General features: G+C 48.7%; 1 protein-coding gene and 1 pseudogene across 3 annotated transcripts; both read right to left on the minus strand.

Moving 5' to 3' along the window:
• Nucleotides 1-2,679: 2,679 nt before the first annotated feature.
• On the minus strand, nt 2,680-6,567 carry LOC118914098 (zinc finger protein 22). Of its 3 annotated transcripts, none has more exons than XM_036888591.2 (2): nt 6,209-6,567; nt 2,680-4,630 (listed from the first exon to the last, which is right to left on the minus strand). In XM_036888591.2, the coding sequence occupies exon 2, from the start codon at nt 4,545-4,547 to the stop codon at nt 3,870-3,872; it is 678 nt and encodes a 225-aa protein (XP_036744486.2). In that variant the 5' UTR covers nt 4,548-4,630; nt 6,209-6,567; the 3' UTR covers nt 2,680-3,869. The 3 variants fall into 3 exon arrangements, with proteins under 3 accessions (XP_036744486.2, XP_057361798.1, XP_057361799.1); XM_057505815.1 differs by having other exon boundaries at nt 6,198-6,567; XM_057505816.1 differs by lacking the exon at nt 6,209-6,567 and adding an exon at nt 5,909-6,191.
• Nucleotides 6,568-11,527: 4,960 nt separating this feature from the next.
• Nucleotides 11,528-18,521, minus strand: part of LOC118914100 (ras association domain-containing protein 4-like) — a 39,280-nt pseudogene continuing 32,286 nt past the window's right edge.

Consider the following 18,521-nt stretch of genomic DNA (forward strand, 5'->3'; position numbering starts at 1 on the left):
TCTCCCTATATATTCTTCATCAGCTTTAGTGTGACTTTTTAAAAAGATAACCTCTTCTGTCTCATATGCATGGCCAGTGCTCAACAAAATGAGGCACTCTGCCTCCCTAGCACGGGTAATAAGCAGTTTGTGGCCTGTGTACTTGTTTCAAAGAGGCACTCCCACTCCCTGGTAACAAACTCACAGATTCTTAAATTTCCCTGTGGAGAAAGTGAACATCCCTATGGCCAGGATTCTCACCTGGCGCTGGTCGGCTTGCTCACTACACACGTGTGGGAAATATGTTCTTATCGACTCTACAGAGAGCTCTGCCCAGTGCTCTGGGTGGGTGACACGGCTGTATGGCTGCATGATGGCAATGCTTAGGACAGAGACTGAGACGGCTGCTGGAGTAGAGGGGCCCAGAGGCAGAGATGGGTTTCCTGCATGCAGACTTTCCCTGAGTGGATGGGATTCTAGTGACTGACCTGCCACCATGGGGATAAAGTTGAGTATAAGTGCTTTCATCCCAAGAACGTTCCACTGTCATTTTTTTGGTTTCACTGAATCCCTAGTGAACTTGTCCGAGGCTGAAACCCATTGGCAAGACATTCCCCTAGAAACTTACTGGCTGGTTCTTGACTTTTAAAGGCATCCCTTTTTCCCTAAGAGTCTTGACTCAGCCAAAGTAAAATAGTACTCTCTTTTAAACTTACAGGAGTAATACTTTTGCCACTCATAGTTTCAGATTTGATTCAACAGCTTCCCTGACTCTGGAGACCTAGTAAATTGATCATTAAATTCTAAATAATGCACAAGTCTCTTTGCTAAGCTCTCTACCTGCATTACTTTAGTCCCCTCCCCAACTCAACCAGTATGTACCTTCTTCAATTAAGAACAAATATTCAAACTACCCAGTTTCTGAGTGTCTTTCCTGAGGGGGATTTCAACCACAGGCAAGGTCACTCTGGATCTGGTGAAACTGAAATAGACGAAGCCCAAATGCTTGGAGAGTAGAAGGTCTTACACCAAGCTTTATTCCTGTGACTGCAAGTTCACTTCTGCCTCCAGGCCTCTCCACCACCAGGTGGAGTTCTTTATAAAGCAACAGACAGTTATGGCTCATTGCCAACATGTGTGCAAGCATGCACCAGCCAGCATTGCACATGCACAATGGGCAAATAGGTTGGGGTCAGGTAAGGATCCTGGCCATGGTAACTTCCATTTTCCCTATGCTAGGTAGCCAAGATGTAAACCTAAGTAGACTGACCCCAGGGCCCATAGCGTGCTTACCCCTCTCAAAGACTATTATAATGTATCAGACTTAGACACCATTTTATATAAACATATCACTACCTCTCCCCAGCAATAGATCATAGCAGTGATTCACTGTATCACTGTGTCCTGGACTAGCCTGTAAAGTTCACCTGTGGTGTGTCAGAAATGTAAATGATCTGGCTACAGCTCAGACTTACTGAATACGCAAATCTGGGAGTGGACTCGGCATCTGTTTTAACAAGCCCTCCAGGTGATTCCTATGAATGCTGAAATAAATAGAGAACCACTGGGTCAGAGGTCCCTCCTCTGTGCTCTCACAGCACCCTATGCTTGCTTTACTAATTTAGTTTTCCATTCCTCTTACTACCCATGTAATGGAAGTTCCTTTATGCTAAGGCTGTCTTGATCAGTTTTTTTTCTGCCACACACACTGAATAAATGAACATAAGAATGTGGAAGCTAAGGATTTTTAACATTTTACTCATTAGTGTAGGGTGGAAGAAATATAGCAATACTTGGGGAAAAAAGCATCTTTGGAACTTTTTTCTCCCCAAATGAAACATCCAGAGATTGTATAAGAAAGAGGCCTGCCAGAAAAGGATTCAGAGTGTGGTAAAACTGAGATATGGTGGTTATTCAGAATACTGAGGGGCTGAATGCTTTTGTAGGAGGCTGTTCAAAGAGACAAACCTGCCACACTCACATTCTGTTACTCAAACTTCCTGGACATTTCCTTTCATTCACTCACTCAGAACAACTGGGATTTTCTGTCCCAAGAGGCTCATGAAAGGAGCAAAAGCCTGCAGTGCCACTTCAGTTACCCGAGAAGGCTACCATGTTACTGACCTATTGGCTTCCAGCTTTAGGGCTCCCAGAAGAAATGCAAACTACAGTTAAGCTGGGAACACATCAGAACCTGGGAGTGTTTTCTTTATTTTATAGAAAATATGAATCTGTTCAGGATAAAAATATAAACTATGATATTTAACAATACACAGAGGACTTTGTTGCAGGATCCTATGGTTGCTCTCAAAATTGGCAAGTTCATTACATTTAAGAAAGTGGTATTGGTTACTTTACTCACAAAACTGTTAAAAGAACACCATAAATCCTCAAAATGGCCCCTGCGACAAAGGGACTTGGCTGTCATTAATAGGACACTTGCTAAGTGGTCAAAGAGCAAGCCTTTTGTAAAAGTAAATACAATCACCTCATATTCACGAAACGCTCTGTGGATATCCTCTTGGATGCTGCTGTTGTCAACTTCCAACATATGACCCTGCACTCAAATGCAAGGCCAAGAGGGAGGCAACGTTCAAGTTTGAGGAAACAAAACAGGCAGAACAAATGCTTCCTCCAAAAGCTGTGATTTTAGATATCCCAGGAGAAAAAAGAAACAGACAGGAGGAGGATGCAAAATAATCCACTTTAAAAAATTTTTATTTTATGGCTATCATTAATACAGCAGGAATTGGTATGGTTATAAAAGATACAAAAAATCTGAAGAATGTTAGAATTCAACAGAAATTAAAACCTGAGTTGAATGTTGATCAGGATGTCTGATGTTTGGTACTATTCTCATGGAAGTTAAGAACTATGTTTACTAGACTTCATAAATAATTCAAATAACTCAAAAAGTTAGCCTAGATTTCAAAATCTATACATTGAGCTACAATGTATTCACAATTGAATCAAATGACTTTTGCTGCTGACAAACATTAAGATAATCTGAATTACTTAAAGTTCACAAAGGGGAAAGCAGGTAAGTGTAGATTTTTAATTAGCAAGTTGAGATTACTTTGCTATAATACAGGTTTATTTATTCATGCAGATCAAAAGGGCTAGATCAGTTTGCCAGAGCATAAGAAAATGCCAAAAGAAGTCAAAGGCATGGGACAGATCAACATAACCCACCCCAACTTCCTGAAAACAAGAGACATGGTGTAACACCATCACAAAGCCAGTACTAGTAGGAATAGGAGACTTGTGACCTAATATGCTTCTCACTCTGGCTTCTAGAGTATCTCAAGGAGCTTGGTGAAAAACAGAGAAATTCTATTCCTTTAATAACTATTCATAGGCAGAAGGGAAGAAGCAAGAGAGCTAACACAGAGCGATGGGCCTTGATCAAAAATCTGAACATCAACACATTTTTTAGTATGTTGAATCTTGAGTCGTACTTACAAAACATGATTAATATACAAAACTTTACAATCTCATCTGTTGCAGAATTCCAAAACTGAGATTAATTTCTTCTGCCTTTAATTACTCCATTAAAAAAATCCTAATATTGAGTAGTCATCAGAATTCCTGCACACGTGTCATTAAAACATGATTTTGTCAAAATGATACAGGAAGCAATTTCAAGTGACATAAAGTATCTTATATTCTCTCAAAACATATCTTAGCTTATTTGTATTCTATGCCTCATCAAAAAACAAAGAAAGAGGAGAGCTGGACTTGTGAATTTCTTTCAGCCCAATATCTAATTAAACTCCCAGAGTCTCCATGCTGTTAAAGGGCACAACATTTAAGTACTTTATTATAAAATATCTCTAGTTCTAAAAGAGATAGTTTTTCTTTTTTAAAAGGGCTGAAGCAGTGTCCTTTACTTAGCGGAGACCAGCCACTGACTTCCTGCCTGTACCAGCTTTCCAAGATGATACTAAGGGAGATTTTGCCCTAAGATTTTTGGCCTGGGCTTTGCGAGGCCTCTCTTCTTTGTGCGCTTTCACATGCTGCCTGAGATGGGCGCTCTGGGTGAAGCACTTGCCACAGTCGCTGCACTGGTAGGGTTTCTCCCCAGTGTGGGTTCTCTGGTGCTGAATAAGGTGGGAACTCTGGCTGAAACATAGGCCACATTCATCACACTGATAGGGTTTCTCTCCAGTGTGAATTCTCTGGTGCTGAATAAGATTTGAGCTCTGTTTAAACCGCTTGCCACACTCATTGCATTTATAGGGCTTTTCCCCAGTATGGATCCGTCGATGCTGAATGAGATTTGAACTCTGGAAGAAACTTTTCCCACAATCAGCACATTTATGGGATTTCTTTCCAGCATGAATCTTCTGGTGTTGAAAAAGAGTTGAGCTCTGACTGAAACTCTTTTCACATTCAGTGCACTTAAAGGGCTTCTCATCCAAACTTCTTCTTAGTCTACTTAAGCTTGAGTCAAACTGAACAGTCATTCCCCATTTCTGCCTTCTGTTGCTGGTTTTGCGTTGGTTCACAAAGGCTTTTCCTTGGCTTGACCTCGGAGAAATTCCTCCCTTAGGTTTTCCTAACCTCATGGCGAAGAGGCAAATATATTAAGAGTCTACTCTCTTCTTATAAACTAATAATGTCTTTCTAGAGCTATGCAGTTCACAATTCTCTGTATGTAGAAAAAAAGGATGATTTGTTAATTATTCAACTTTAATATCTCTTCAACCCATTAAAATTACATCCATGTTTAAATTTAAAATCTATCCAATATACATGAAAACAAAGAACTCTGGGGGAAAATACTTGCCTAATAATTCAAATAATTTCACCTTTTATATTTTGGGATAGGACAGAAAAAAGTAATAACATGAATGTCAGTCTTTATTAGGCATTATCAAATGAGTACATAATTCTGATTAAAAGGTAGAGATAAAAGATTCTTAAGGGGAAAAGAAAATCTCCAAAAGACAATCAAAATTTTGATAGTAACTATCAGTAAGTTTTAGTATTTACTCCCACATTAAATTTATTTTCATTTATTAGTGACTAATTAGGGCATCCAAATTAGAAATGACAAATCATAGTACTTTTTAATTTAAACTTACTTAGACATGTTACTTTCACAGCTACAGATAACAAGGTGGCTCTAACTTTGTAGCACACATTGTTTTCAAAGGAACAACTCTAAAAGGCATGGCAAGTTTCTGTGAGTTGATCCAATAAATACTGGATGAGAAAAATGTGGATAAAAATGCTTATTATTTCTTATAGATTCTAAAGCTGCAAGAAAGAGCACAATGCTCTGAAAACGTGAAACAAGGTCTGTGTTTGGAGACAGGAAAATTTCAGAACTTTTACTAGATATTGTAATGAAACTGAATAGAAATAAAGGTAAGTAGAGCACAAGAAAAGGAGATTTATAATGTAAAAATAGGATGGAATTAAAAACATACCCAAATGCTGCAAAAAATTTTTAAAAATCTATTTCACTTATTACTTATAAGGTTATTTAAAATAATGGCCACAAACTACAAAGGTGACAGTGTGGGAGAGGACAAGCTGCAAAAGTAATATTGGAACTATTTTCCACATCTTGCCTAAGTAAACTTTAAAATGGGAATAACTACCCTAGATTTCTGTGTACAAGCTTATAAAGCAAGTAACTGAAAACGCAAATTATATCCTTGTTCTTGCCTTTCCTTCATCTGACTGTCTATGACTGAGACTCCAGGCCTGATAGTGCCGAGAACTTTATCTGGATATATCCTGATTACATCTGCTGTAAGTACACGCACGTTAACACTCACTCCTTAACTTTCGTTACGTGTTGGCGCATATCTATTCCAAGGAGACGTTCGTTAGGTCCATGGTGTTGGTGTCCAAAAAATATATACAAGGATAATTACACGTGGGAAAAACATTTATTTTCAATACTACGAAGTCATACCTGGTAGGAAAACGAGGGACTACCCAGCCCGCCCAGGACCGAGCGCACGCGGCGACCGCGCCAGAAGCGGGCCCCACAGGCAGGACGCGGGGCTGCCCAGGGTCCCGGGGAGCTAAGGGCACGCGTCTGCCGCCCGTGGCTGGCGCTCCGCCGCCCTGACCGGCTGCCGACCCGGGAACCGCGCTCCCGGGCGCCTGCGCCCGCCCCAGCCCCCACAGCTGGCGAAAGGCTGCAACTCCAGGGCCAGGCCGGGCGGGGCCCACCCGGGCCGGGAGCGGGGCCCACTCACCGTCCTCTCACCAGCGATCCGCTCCGGCTCCTTCGCCGCGCCCCTCGCCCGGCCGGAAGCGCAAGCCGCTCGTCAGTCGGCGGCGGCCGCTCTAGGAACGTGACGCAGCAACCCTCTATGGTCCCGGGCCCACCCATAAGCCCCAGCCCGACTTTGCTCCGGTTCCCCTGCCCCCTGCTCTCTTCAGGCTTTTCCCTTCTCTCCTGGCTTCTCCTTTCTCTCTGGGATCTTCTAACTCCAGGGGGAAAATCCCGGGGCAAAATATCGTTGAAACGAAAATCAGTCGAAGGGAGAAATAAAGTGGGAGAAAACCATTTATTGCTTACAATCAGTCGTCCACTTCTGCTCTCCCGGGCCTCTCGGACCCGGCTGCAGAAGAAGGGACCCCACCCAACCTGTCCAGTCCAGATAAACCCTCGCTGCCCTTTTAATTACCTATTGATAAGGAGATGGACTACTCTTGACCCCTTGGAAACAGCTGTTAATATGGAGATACACCAAAGCCAGGCGAAAGATTCTGGAAATACTGCCGTTTTACCCACAGATCTTCTGACAGCCCCTACCCCTCACCCCTTCCCTCAGCCTGGCCCTACTGGGCTGCCTAGCTTCTGTTCGCCATGTGCCTCATTCCCCCCTGGAGCTGCTCCAGCCTGGTGGCTTCAAATGCCAGATATGTGGGCCCTGGGATGCAAACATCACTGGGCTCCACACCCGTATATCCAGTTTCATCCCGCCCCCTTGCTTGTAGCTGGGCGTTCTGATCCTAGCCTGTCAGGTGAACTTCAGCTGTTCACCTCACCTGTTGCTTCCATAGTATCCATCCCAGCAATTGGTAGCAACTCTGTCTTTCCAGTGTCCAGGCTAAGAATCTTGATGTCATCTGTAACTCCAGGGAGAAATCTCAGGGCAAAATACATCTAAAACCGAAATCAGTCAAAGGGAGAAATAAAGTTTGAAACCCCTTTATTGCTTACAAACTGCGGTCCGGGGCCGTCTCTTTCCTGCTCTGGCGGAAGGGAAAGAGACCTCCCCCCATCCTCTCAGGTTCAGATAAAATTTCAGCTGCCCAGGTAATTACGCATTAATATGCAGATTAACTACTTCCCTCTAACCCTTAGGAACGCCTGTTGAAATGGAGATGGACTAAAGCCAGGCGAGATATTCCGAGATACTACAATTTTATCCACACATCGTTCTCTTTTTTTTAACCTAAAACCAAAACCCAATCCATCTCTACCTTCAGTGTGTGTCTAGAATAGAGCCACCTCCGACACCGCGACTGCTGTAACCGGCACGAAATCGCCGCCATCTCATCTGGACTATGGCATTGGCTCTATCACTGGTCTCCCCAGGGTCTGTCTACTCACTCACCTTCAAATCCACATAGATCAGGTCTTTCATTCTGTCCAAAATCCTCTGCAGGCCTGCCAGGTCCCTGGAGCAATGGCACACAGAGCTGTTGGGACGTTCCCCTTGCCCACTGCAGTGTCTGCAGTGGTAAGAACAGTGCTCAGTAGGAAGCTGGCACACAGCAATCGATTCTGAATGAATGAGTGAATTTAACAATGCCTCATTATTTACAAAGTGCTTTTCGTCTATAAAGTGTTTTACATCTACTCTCTGATCATTCATCTTTACTGTCTTGAGCTTCAGTGAATGGAGGCTGGGAGAGGGAAATCCGCCTGGAGGCACAAAGAGAGCTGAGGGCAGAGGCCACACTAAGACCAGGGCCAGACCTCAAGTGGGGCTTTCTGCTGGCAGACGGAAAAGCCTGAGCCTGATTAGGCCTACACAAAGAAGGTCAACCCAGTCACCCAGAACATAGACTATTATGAAGATTAAGTGAGATAATGTAAGCCACTTAGAACAATGCATAACACCTAAGAAATATGAACCATTGTTATTACTTTTGTTAAATTATTGGTACAAGTGGTTGATGTTGGTGGTTGAAGGGGGTGGGGTAGGGGGCAATGGACAGTTTCAGCAAAGTTTCAAAAGTGAAAGTGACCTTGTTTTATGTACATTTAAATAATAAGATAAAATGTACTCAAAACATTTTATTAGTAAGACAGTCATTAATGAAAACTATTCCCATGTCCCACATAAAGGTGGATTATCCCTTTTTCTTGTACCTGAAAACCTCTGGTCCAGCTACAGAAAGCCCAGAGATATATAGAGGTAGAGAATTGGGTAAAGAAAGGTGAATTTTAAAAAAGAAAGAGATGAAAATGAGGTAATAAAGGGGTGTGGGTGTTCACAAGAGGACAGAGTAGGAGGTAAGCGTGGAGAAAAACAAGAGACAGAAAAGGATATGGGATGGGGAGGAGGGGGAACACGAAGTAGAAAAGGAGGGACAGGGAGAAAACAGTATTATCTAATTGTGGTAACAGTCTGCGCGTACTGAGTGCTTGTTAAGGGCCAGGCACTGTTTGAAGCACTTGTGGTGTGTCGTTCAGTCGTTCCGTATCCCTGGGGTATGATTGTTCCTGAGCATTGGCCCCTCTAGGGTTTCACATCCCTGCTTATGGCTTGGAGACTTTGAGTGCCTCCTAGTGAACAGCACCCCTCCTCGACGTTGAGTCTCCTTGTGAGCCACATTGGCCACCTCATGCGAGGGCTCACCACGTACCAGCAACAGCTTTGGGTCACTGTCCTTTCCTTCTGCCTGGAGAATAACGTGTCCCAAGGAGAGGCTCTCCATCAGCCTAGGGCCCAGGAGGAGAAGACCCATGCAGCAGAGCCACAGGAGCCCGCCTGCAAGGGCATGTCACCCGTGGGACACAGATGCGCCTGTAGCCCCTGGGTGTGTTGGTGTTACTATTGCAGCAATGTTGGCAAGTACGCCTCACACGACTGACAAGGCAGGATTGCCATTGCCCTCATTTTACATTTGAGGACATGCAGGCAAGTAACTTGCTGAAGGTCAGTCACTCCTAAGTGGCAGAGCCAGGACAGAGCCTTTGCTAGTAGCCTCATATGGATTCCAGATTGTTTTTACGGAAGCTAAATTATAGGAAATGGCCGTATATGATATTTACAAAACACAGAAGAGAAAGGGGCAGGTGTGGGAAGGCTGGGAGGCAGAGCAGCAAAGACTGGCTCTGCCACACCTCCTCCCAACCGTACATCTTTCTAGGGAAACTGGGCCACAAGAGCTTAATGGCTGGGGCTTCTTTGGGAAACTACACCCAGCAGAGCCAAGTGTGCCATCGAGCCTGGTCATGTTTGAAGGGCTCACTTAAGGAAGAGACTTCTGGGATGAGAAAGTCCCAGCAAGCCAGCTTCCCTTTACTATGGCTTTGTCCCCTGCATCCACACTCCCTTACACGTGCACACACACACGCACGTACACACAGAACAGCACTGTCTCAACAGGGAGCACTGCCGCCTTGGGTCTGCATCTGGTAACAGAGGTAGGAGGTTGCTCATGTTCGTGGCCCAAGGGCAATAACAGGAGCAGCCCACCTTGCACAAATGGTCCCTGAACAATGGTTCTCCCCCAAGCCTGAGACTTTGCCATTCTGCTTCCTTTGGGTTGTCTGGGAAAGGAAACTGGGAACTCCCATCCCTTGGATTGCAGAAAACAACTCCATTAAACGCCTGGCCCGGAGGGAACAGGGCTCCACCCTGCACATTGTGAGTCCAGGGCAGGTCAGCAGCTGGCTTTCCCAGACAACTGTGGCCTGCAGGGCTTAAGGGCAACATGTATGCATTGGCTGTTTCTGCACTTGGACCGGTTTGGCTCTGACTGTGCTTCCTGCCTGGTCACGGCTGAGGGGCTGAGAGGTAGGGGCTACTGCCCACGCAGTACCTCACAAAGACACCCCTGCTGTTTGTCCCCGGCTGCAAGGCACCTGTCTGTCTGCCGGGAATGCCGTATATTGCAGCTCCTCCACGAATCACCTGGCCAGACTGATGCGCCTAGTGCTGTGTTTCCCTGAGACTAAAGGGCCAGATGTATCCGGGGTGAACGCATGACTGTGATAGTGGGAAGGGCTTTAATTCATTTTCTGGTAGACATTCCAAGCGGGTAACATATGGTTATCACGTCAGGGAAAAACAAGCTGTTTTTTCTGTTCCTCCTGATAATGTTCTGGGCAAACCACCCTGTGTTTCCTGAGACCACTCCTTTTGCAATCATGTTGATTTCATCCTGTGTTTATCTGTTTTCATCCTGTTTTCTCTGGTTCCTGAGGCCTGGCCTGAGAAGACAGTCCAGTTTTAGGAAAGGACACTCCCAGGAATCTTCACTAAATCTTTGGGTACATTTTTTCCCCTGGGATACTCATTAGTGAAGGTGCATATGAGATGTACTGCAAGCTCGTGGACAGGAAAATGGAGATTCCACATAAACCAAGAGGAAACCACAGAGCCTAGGGAAGAAAGTCTGAAATGGTGCTGTCACAGTGAGCTGAATTAGCAGCTTGTCACGTTGCCTCCGATAAGTGAATACAGTGTTGACAAAAGATTTGTTAACTCCTCAGATGACTGTGGAAGCCGACATTTCCCCCCTCCTGTGCAATTTGCTAGTGATTTTCTTAGCTATGAAATTCAGAAGTTAGGTTTGATAGCATGTATTTCAAAAGTAACACTTACCTAGACAGGCCTTAAATTAAATGACACTGTGACAGCTATAGAAAACCCCCAAACTTCCAAAGCAAAACAAAACCAGCAAGCACTGTCTGAGGGCTTCACCTGAAGGCTTCCCAATGCGGGGCCAGTCCCTCCTGGGCTGGCACCACCTCTCGGGCTGAAACAGCACACAGACCACCTTAGCCACCTTGGGCTCAGCCTCAGGCCTCCTTTCAGGAGCCTTCATCAGCTGCCTGCTCTGCTGGTCCCGACTCCTGGGTGTCTGGTTTGATTCTCCCTGTGAGGGGACCCCTGAACACAGGGTGGACTGTGACTCTTTGTCCTTTAGAACCAAGCAGAGACCTGGCATAATTACTGTTGATGATGGACTGGCAGCTGTCCTAGACCTGGTTTAAGTATGGGCTGGGGGATCACATGGCCTGGGGAGGCCTGTTTGACTTGCTTTTCACCCTCTCCTAGGCCCTGCTGCCATCCCTGAGGTCCTCCTGAGACTAATTCTGTGACTCTGTGTGACCCTCTTGCTCACAGTCCAGACTGCTCACCACCGGCCTGCCGCCCCACACCGATGTTTACTCTCTGTGCCCTGTGGCCACCCTAGTCAGTGCACCACACCAGTCCCAGGGTGGGCTGGTGCTCCCTGCCAAGTCTGGCCACATGTACTGGAGAAGAGCTTCGGTGACTACAGCAGGGGGCAGGGTAGACACATAAAGGCAAAAAGAACACGTGGTCCAGACTCCTTCAGTTCACACACACACCTTTATTGAGCACCTAGAAAACCATGCTGCCAAAGGGAGCAGGGACAGTAGAAACCACGGAGGGCCACCCCAGGCATCACCCTGTGCATCTCTCAGACAGCGGGGTTAGGTCGGAGAACCCTGGCATGAAGCAGGGAAAGTCTCTCCTATATTTGGAAGACTTTATAGTTCTTCTCTTTAAATCTGCTGTCCACAGGCCGCTGCGGGAGAAGACTTTGGTCTTCAGCTTGCTCTTTTTGGGAAAAATACTTCACATGAGTGAAGTAAACTGCTACATAGTTTTGCAAAGGCCTTCTGATTCATTCCAGAAATTCCCCATCAGCTGACAAGCCCAAATTGTTCAGTATTTGGCCCCAGCGAATCCAAAGCCCTTCCTCCTCAGACTGTCTCCTCCTTGCACCTCTTTGACGGGAGGTGGAGGAAGATGCAAGCTCACAGAGGGCAGGAGGCACCCAGGCCCCTGAGGAATGTGCACTACCCTCTGAGCCGCCAGCAGCCCTGAACTCTCGGCTCAGGGTGGCCCCCTTCCAGTGGTGTACAGCCATGTAGCCCCATGACCAGAGCTCAGTGTTTGGGCAGCAAGCTCAAGTAGGAGCGAGTGGTGCTGGGAGAAAACGAGACACTCACGACTTGTTCCTGGTCCGACATCTGGCACCCAGGACTGGTCTATGCAGGTTCACCTGGTGACACTGGAGGCCTGCATGCCAGGCGAGCCATGGGAAAGTGATGGCTGGGAGCAGGGTGGGTCCCATATCTGCTGGCAGCTCCTGCTCCTCCCTGCAGAGCTCCTGAGTGGCAGCATGAGGTGAGGGCCCAGACCATGTGGTTCACGTAGATGTTGAGAACGGGCAATGGCCCCAAGGAGGTTCTGGGCTGGGTGATGGGAAAGCCCAGGCCCTGGGCTGCAGTCAGGTACCGCTCTCCTGAGCAGGACAGGTGTGGCTGGATGGTGTGTGGCCAGTGCCTCCACTTTGGGGCTGCTTGCTGTGCTCTGGCCTGTGCTTGCTGTGTTCTTGGCCTGGCTCTGGGTCCTGTGAATGCTCTGGGAGCCAACAGCCAGGGCCACGGGACTCAGGGTCCTTAGGCAGGTGGACAGGCAGCAGCTCGATCTGGGACTCCCAAGCCGGTGGCCCTCGGTCAGTGTCTGCTAACTGGCCCTCCGTGTGACTGGCTGTGAGCTACTGGGTGTCTACCAGCTGCTGCAGACGCTGTAGCATCATCACACGCAGGGCCTGGAACCTGGGGGAGAGGCAGCCAAGAGGGCCCATTCAGGCTGGAGGTACGCAGGACAGAGGGAGGGACAGCACAGACACGTGGGCCAGGAGACCCAGGGCCCCCGACCGGCTGATTAGAGGACTGTCTCTCCTCCACCAGGGGAGGGAAAGGCCAGGCGGGCCTGGGAAGAGCACTGGTTCAGGGAGCAGTCCCACAGGGCGGCAGACCGGGCCCTGCTTGAAAGCCAAATGCTGCAGCTTCTTTCTGAGGTTCTCTAGTGTGGAGAGGAGCAGGCTGGAGGGAATGGGAAGCCTGCCTGCCATCCTGGGCCACAACAGCCTGTGCTGCCACCTTCCTGTCATGGGCCCCCATGGGCTGTCCACACACTGAACAAATGAACCAAGTGACCCCCAGGCCCCCTCAACTCCAAAACCCTTCGGTGACCTGCCATCTGTGTGTCATCTGTTCTCCCTGATGGGGCTCTATGGCTGCCTGAGGGGTCCCGGCTGCAAAACAGCATGTGGGGGGTAGTTTCCAAGAATCCTTCAGTCAGAAGCCAGAATCAAAACTGGTCCTGGACTGCAGGCGCCTGTGGTGAGCAGCCTGCCCACTCCCACTTCTCTGAGGGCTCCCACTCAGGCACTGGTGAGAGCTGTGTACCTGCACGCCTCAAACACATCCTCGGGAGGTATAGCTGAGCCTTCACGTCGCCTTCCCAGGAGCTGGCAGGTGACAGCTGCTCACCTGTCTGTTGAACCAGTCTCCAAACCGGTCTCCACACCTGAAAAGCAGTTGGCACGGGGATTCCAACAGCCACTGCTTTTTGGCAGGCTCAGAACACTCTGGGCACCAAGCAGGCCCTGTCCTCATTGCTTTCCCAGGGCTGTGTCACCAGAATGACAACCTTGGCCCAGTGCCCCTGCCCCTGCCTGACTCCTGCCCAGTTTCCAGCAGCATGTGCCCCTGCAGTGAGGCATGGAGGCCACTGTGGTGGTCTGGGCTGCGTCCCACCATTTCGGTGGGCTGTCACTCAGTTGGTATTAACACCGAGCATGGGCCAGGGGGGCGGTGCTGGGGGGCCGGGGTTTGCAAGGCCCTGGGCTGTACACTAGGGGAGCCTGAGTGCCCCCTGTCTGGCCCCAGGGGCTCTGCCCAGCAGACTTGCCCTGAGGTCCAGGACCCACGACTGGCTCTTTGAGTGCTGCTTACTTAGTGGTCAGTCTGATTATTTCTCTTTCCTCCTCTTTTAATTTTTCAACAAATCTGTCCAGCACCGGCATTTCAAACTTAATGTACTGGGCGACCTAGAAAATCCAAGAACATTTGAATGTGCTCTAAATTAGAAAACGAAAACGTGTGTTCTTTTCCTGACAGTTTCCATAGGGGCTGATAGAGGCAGCGTCTGATACCCATGGAAGTGGTGCCCCCCCACGTGCCGCAGCACAGCGGTGTGTGAGCCAGGGTGGGAGGAGGGGGCCCATCTAGCATCCCTGGGAGGGGCAGCTAAGTGAGCACTGGGAAGCACTCAACAGTGAGTGGCGCCACACTGGGTGCGGGTAGTGGGAAGGCTGCCGTTTCTCACCGGAATGAACTGGCATCAGCCCGTGAATGGCCCAGAACAAGGGTCTCATGACTTGCCTTTTATGTGCAGGGGAGTTTGGAAATGTGCTGGGCTCCCAGTCAGGACTTGGGTGGTGGCCCCAGTGAGGACCCCTGTGTATACAGTGACGATGAAAAACATACCAGAAGGTCCTATCTGCTTCCGTGGAAGCACAGGTCCCGTTCTCTAAGGCCCAAATTCTCTCTCCCCTGAGCTACTGCAGAAGCTACTGGTCCCTGACAGGAACAAGGCTGGAGCCATCACAGTGCTGGGCTGGGGCTTTAGGACAGCAGCGTGGCCTGGAAACATCGTCTCTGACACTCTGGCCAAGGAGGTCCCTCAGGATGCCCTAGCCCTGCACACAGGAACAGGCCCCCGAGCCTCAGCTCCCACTCACGTCGTGGGGGACCTCCTCGCCCAAGTCAGCTTCCATCAGGAATATCCTGGCGATCTTCTCACATGGCCCGTGCAGGATTCTGGAAATCAGCGGGTACTCACCGTCTTTCAGTTTTGTCCGTTCTGAAAAGGAAGGTGGTTTACAAAATTCATGGGGCATTAAGATTGCTTCTCTCTTCCAAGATGGGGTTGTGATAGAAACAGATGTCCACGGGGCTTGGAACCTTCTCCCGACCTGAGAATGCTGCGCCTGAGTTAAGTGGAATTGTGTCATTCAGCAGAGGCCCAGTTCAGGGGTAACAGGAGTTGAGAGTTGAGGGAGGAGAGAGGGGACAGCAGACAAGGGAGGCCAGGGCTGCTCAGTCACAGGCTGACCACGTGGGCTCTGCAGCTATCCTCAGTGGGTGGCGCCTTCAGCTCCAGCTCACAGACCCAGACATGCACCCAAAGCTCCCCCAACCAAGCGAGAGAAGACATGATGGCCTCCCATTAGTTCTGAAAGGGACAAGTGTGACTGGGTTTGGGACTGGGAGAGGCACTCGTGGTAGGGGCATGGTGGGTCCTAAAGCCAGGGGGGAAAGGTGCCCTGTGCCTGCCACACAAGGGCACAGCCTCAGAGGAGAAGCATGGCGGGTGAGCTTGCCAAACAGAAAGATACTTTGGGTTTCTGGATCTGGAAGCAAAGGCAGACACTTACCCCCAGATTCATGGACGACATAGAGTGCAAACTCACTGGGGCCATTCTCCACCTGCACAAGCAGTAATGGGTCAGAGCAGGGATTTCTCGGACAAGACAGAAAGGGGCCCCGGCAGTAACCACACCCCATACCACACGCGGGGGCCCCCTATCTCTCTGCTGAAAATCCCAGACGTCAGCCCAGAGGAGGGAACTGTGTCAGACCTTCTACTCAGGAGACCCTGGGAAGCTTGCACAGCCCTTGTGAGCTGTGTCCTCAGCAAAGAGCAGTTGCCAGCATCCAGGGCGGTGGCTCACCCGGAACTTGTTCAGCAGCAGGATGAGCACGTTCCTGGCTGTCATGGTGCTGTCGACCCTCAAGTTGGTCACGGACCCATAGGCAGGAGTAAACACAGACGTCTGTGCAGGAAGGGGCACAGGTCAGAGCAGGGCCAGTGGGCGCCACATGATGGGGAAAGCTGTGAATCTGGGTCTGGCAACACCTGGCCGGCTGACTCTCAGAGTGGCACATGTGAGCTGAGCTCACGACAGAGTGCACTTGGGGTGCTTGGAGCAGCCTGTCCCCAAGGAGGGCCATAAACAGGTGCCTTCACAGCCTAGGGCCACACCCCACACTGAGGCACAGGGCCTTGGGGGTTCTCCACTGCATGGGACAACCAGTTCCCCCAAATACTCTCTGTCAAGCAAATCACCATGTGTGCATTTATTCTCCAGCTCGAAGTCCTCAAATCTGTTCACCCTCTCCATCCTCTCAGCCATGCCGGACTAGAGACCCTCCATTTACACCATATCTGCTTCCCAACTTTCCCTTCCAGTCCCAGCCCTTTTGGTCCATTCCCCACACTGCTGGACTAAGGAACAAACTTTTGGGAACCTTGCACCTCAAAGTGTCTTGTGGGCCAGATGTGTCAGCATATAGTCTCAGGCCCTCAGCTGACATCTGGATCGGGATCTGCCTTTTGAGGAAACACCTCGCCCTCTACCGGTGCAGTACAACTCGGGAAGCACTGTCTTAGAGAATGGCTCTCATCATAAATATCCAAGACTTCCTGCAGCCTAACAGGGCCATGTGCAGCCCCTCCCTGACAAGCACATGCCATGGCAGCCCTCCCCCAGCGCTGCATGCCAGCCCCTGGCTTTTCCCCGGTGGAGCTCTATACTCTTGCAGGCTCCTGCCTTTGCCCAGGCATGGTCTGTGGCTCAGCAGTCTGTGTGAGCACCAGCTGGGAGGGAACCTGCAAGTGTTTTATCCTCAGCCTGACTGAATCCTTACAGTGGCCCTTTGAAGCACCTGTTGCTAGTCCCCTTTTCCTAAAAGGATACAGGGACTTGGAAAGGGTGAGTAGCTCATTGGGGTCACTCGTCTAGAAAGGGCTGAGCCTCCAGGAACCCCATGCTTCGCCCCCATGGCACTGTGGCTTCCCAGTCAATCTGACTCTTGAGCTGAGCTCCCCTCTTTTCAAACAGAACTTAAATCCACATGTTCCCCAATGTGGTCCTAGCTCTTCCCTCCCCAAGATGTACCAGGGACAGGAGGGACTTGCTCAGTGTCCCCAGGTGGCCCCCAAGTACCAGAGCCAGACAGAAACCCAGTCATGCCTTCCACACAGTTGAGATGACTATGGGCTGTACGAGAGCCAGACTAGGCTTTTGGTTCCCAAGAAATATGAAATAGAAAGGCCAGGCTATTTCAGGAAGATGCAAGGTCTTGTCAGAAGACATTGCTGGTGTTTCTTCTGCCTGAAGTCTGTTCTCAAGATGACACCCACCAGCTCCAAGGAGGAACAAGTTCCCATGGCTGCTTTCCCATCTCCAACCACTGTTTTCTTCTCTGATAAGGCCAATGATAAACACCTGATAAAACACTCTTTGCTCTCAAACGCATCTGAATCCATCAGGCCAGGGGAAAACAGGAATAGTACTAAGTTTTACCCCGTCTGGAAATCATACCAGCGTGACTGTGAATCAACAGTTTTAAAAAATGATTGGGTGAAGTAATAGTTCACGGTTCTAAGAAGTAAACCCAGAATAACCCCAGGAAGGCAATTCTAGGGATTTCTTCTTTAGTTTCTGCCAGTGACTGGAGTCCTTTCTCTCCTGATGTTTAAGGACAGTGATTCTGAATCTATGTAGAGCAAGGTAAGAAAGAGAGCCCCTCACCTACCCAGTAGACGTGACTGAACTTCCCAACACACCAGTTCATGTCCTGGGAGGTTGTCAGTTTGCCTGGAGGGATGGATCCAGATTCTGCAAGTAAATTTTGGGAGGACTGGGTGGCGGGTTGGTGTGTGGAGGGTGACAGGCTGAGGAGCCGCCCTTGGCAGGGTGGTGCCAATGGACATGAAAGGTTGTGAGGAAAGCCACTGCTGTTCATCTCTGCTCATTTCAAAGGCCTCAGAGATTGCTCAGCGTCAATGTAACCCTGGGACATTTGCGATGACTCAAATAAGGTTTAATGGGTCAGACACACTGCTTGGAGATGCACACAGTGCGGTGAGTGCACTGAAGAAAAACCCCACTATTTGGACAAAGCTACCTTTTTTTGTTAGCAGAGCAAGTGAGAGGCTTTTACTTAGAGATAAAGTGGGAGGACAGAGCTCCTGGCTTATGCCAGGAGGGGACAAGAGAGCCCCAGGGTGGTGCCTTGTGTAGTGGATTTATAGGCAGTTGAAAGACAAAGGGCTAGGGATGTACACCTGCTAAGTGGTCCCAAAATGTTTATCTTTGAAGAGACATTAAGTTTCTTATTAGTCTTCTGGGTTATTTACAAGAAATTTACTGCTCTGATTCCCTCCCAGGATAGCAGCTTCCTGGTCTGGGAGCATATCACTCAAGACTGCCTGTTTTGCTCCCAAGGTGGGCTGAGTTATTGTCAGTTTCATAAAGAGTATGTTAAGAAACTTAACTTTTTAACTAATTGGGTTTTAAAATACAATCTTCAGGATAGAATCCTTCCTGTTTTTACTACTTTGTTTTGGGCTTGCTTGTTAAATTGCCCAGGTTGCAAATCACTTAATTAGGGCTGGAGGAAGAAAAGCAGCACCTGGGTAAAGTCAGAAAAACAAGCT

The sequence above is a fragment of the Manis pentadactyla genome, chromosome 8 (genome assembly GCF_030020395.1).
Source record: "Manis pentadactyla isolate mManPen7 chromosome 8, mManPen7.hap1, whole genome shotgun sequence".
NCBI classification, from domain to species: domain Eukaryota; kingdom Metazoa; phylum Chordata; class Mammalia; order Pholidota; family Manidae; genus Manis; species Manis pentadactyla.

Excerpts from the sequence above, each read along its gene's own strand:
- LOC118914098 (XM_036888591.2), bottom strand. The coding sequence starts at position 4,547 with ATGAGGTTAGGAAAACCTAAGGGAGGAATTTCTCCGAGGTCAAGCCAA.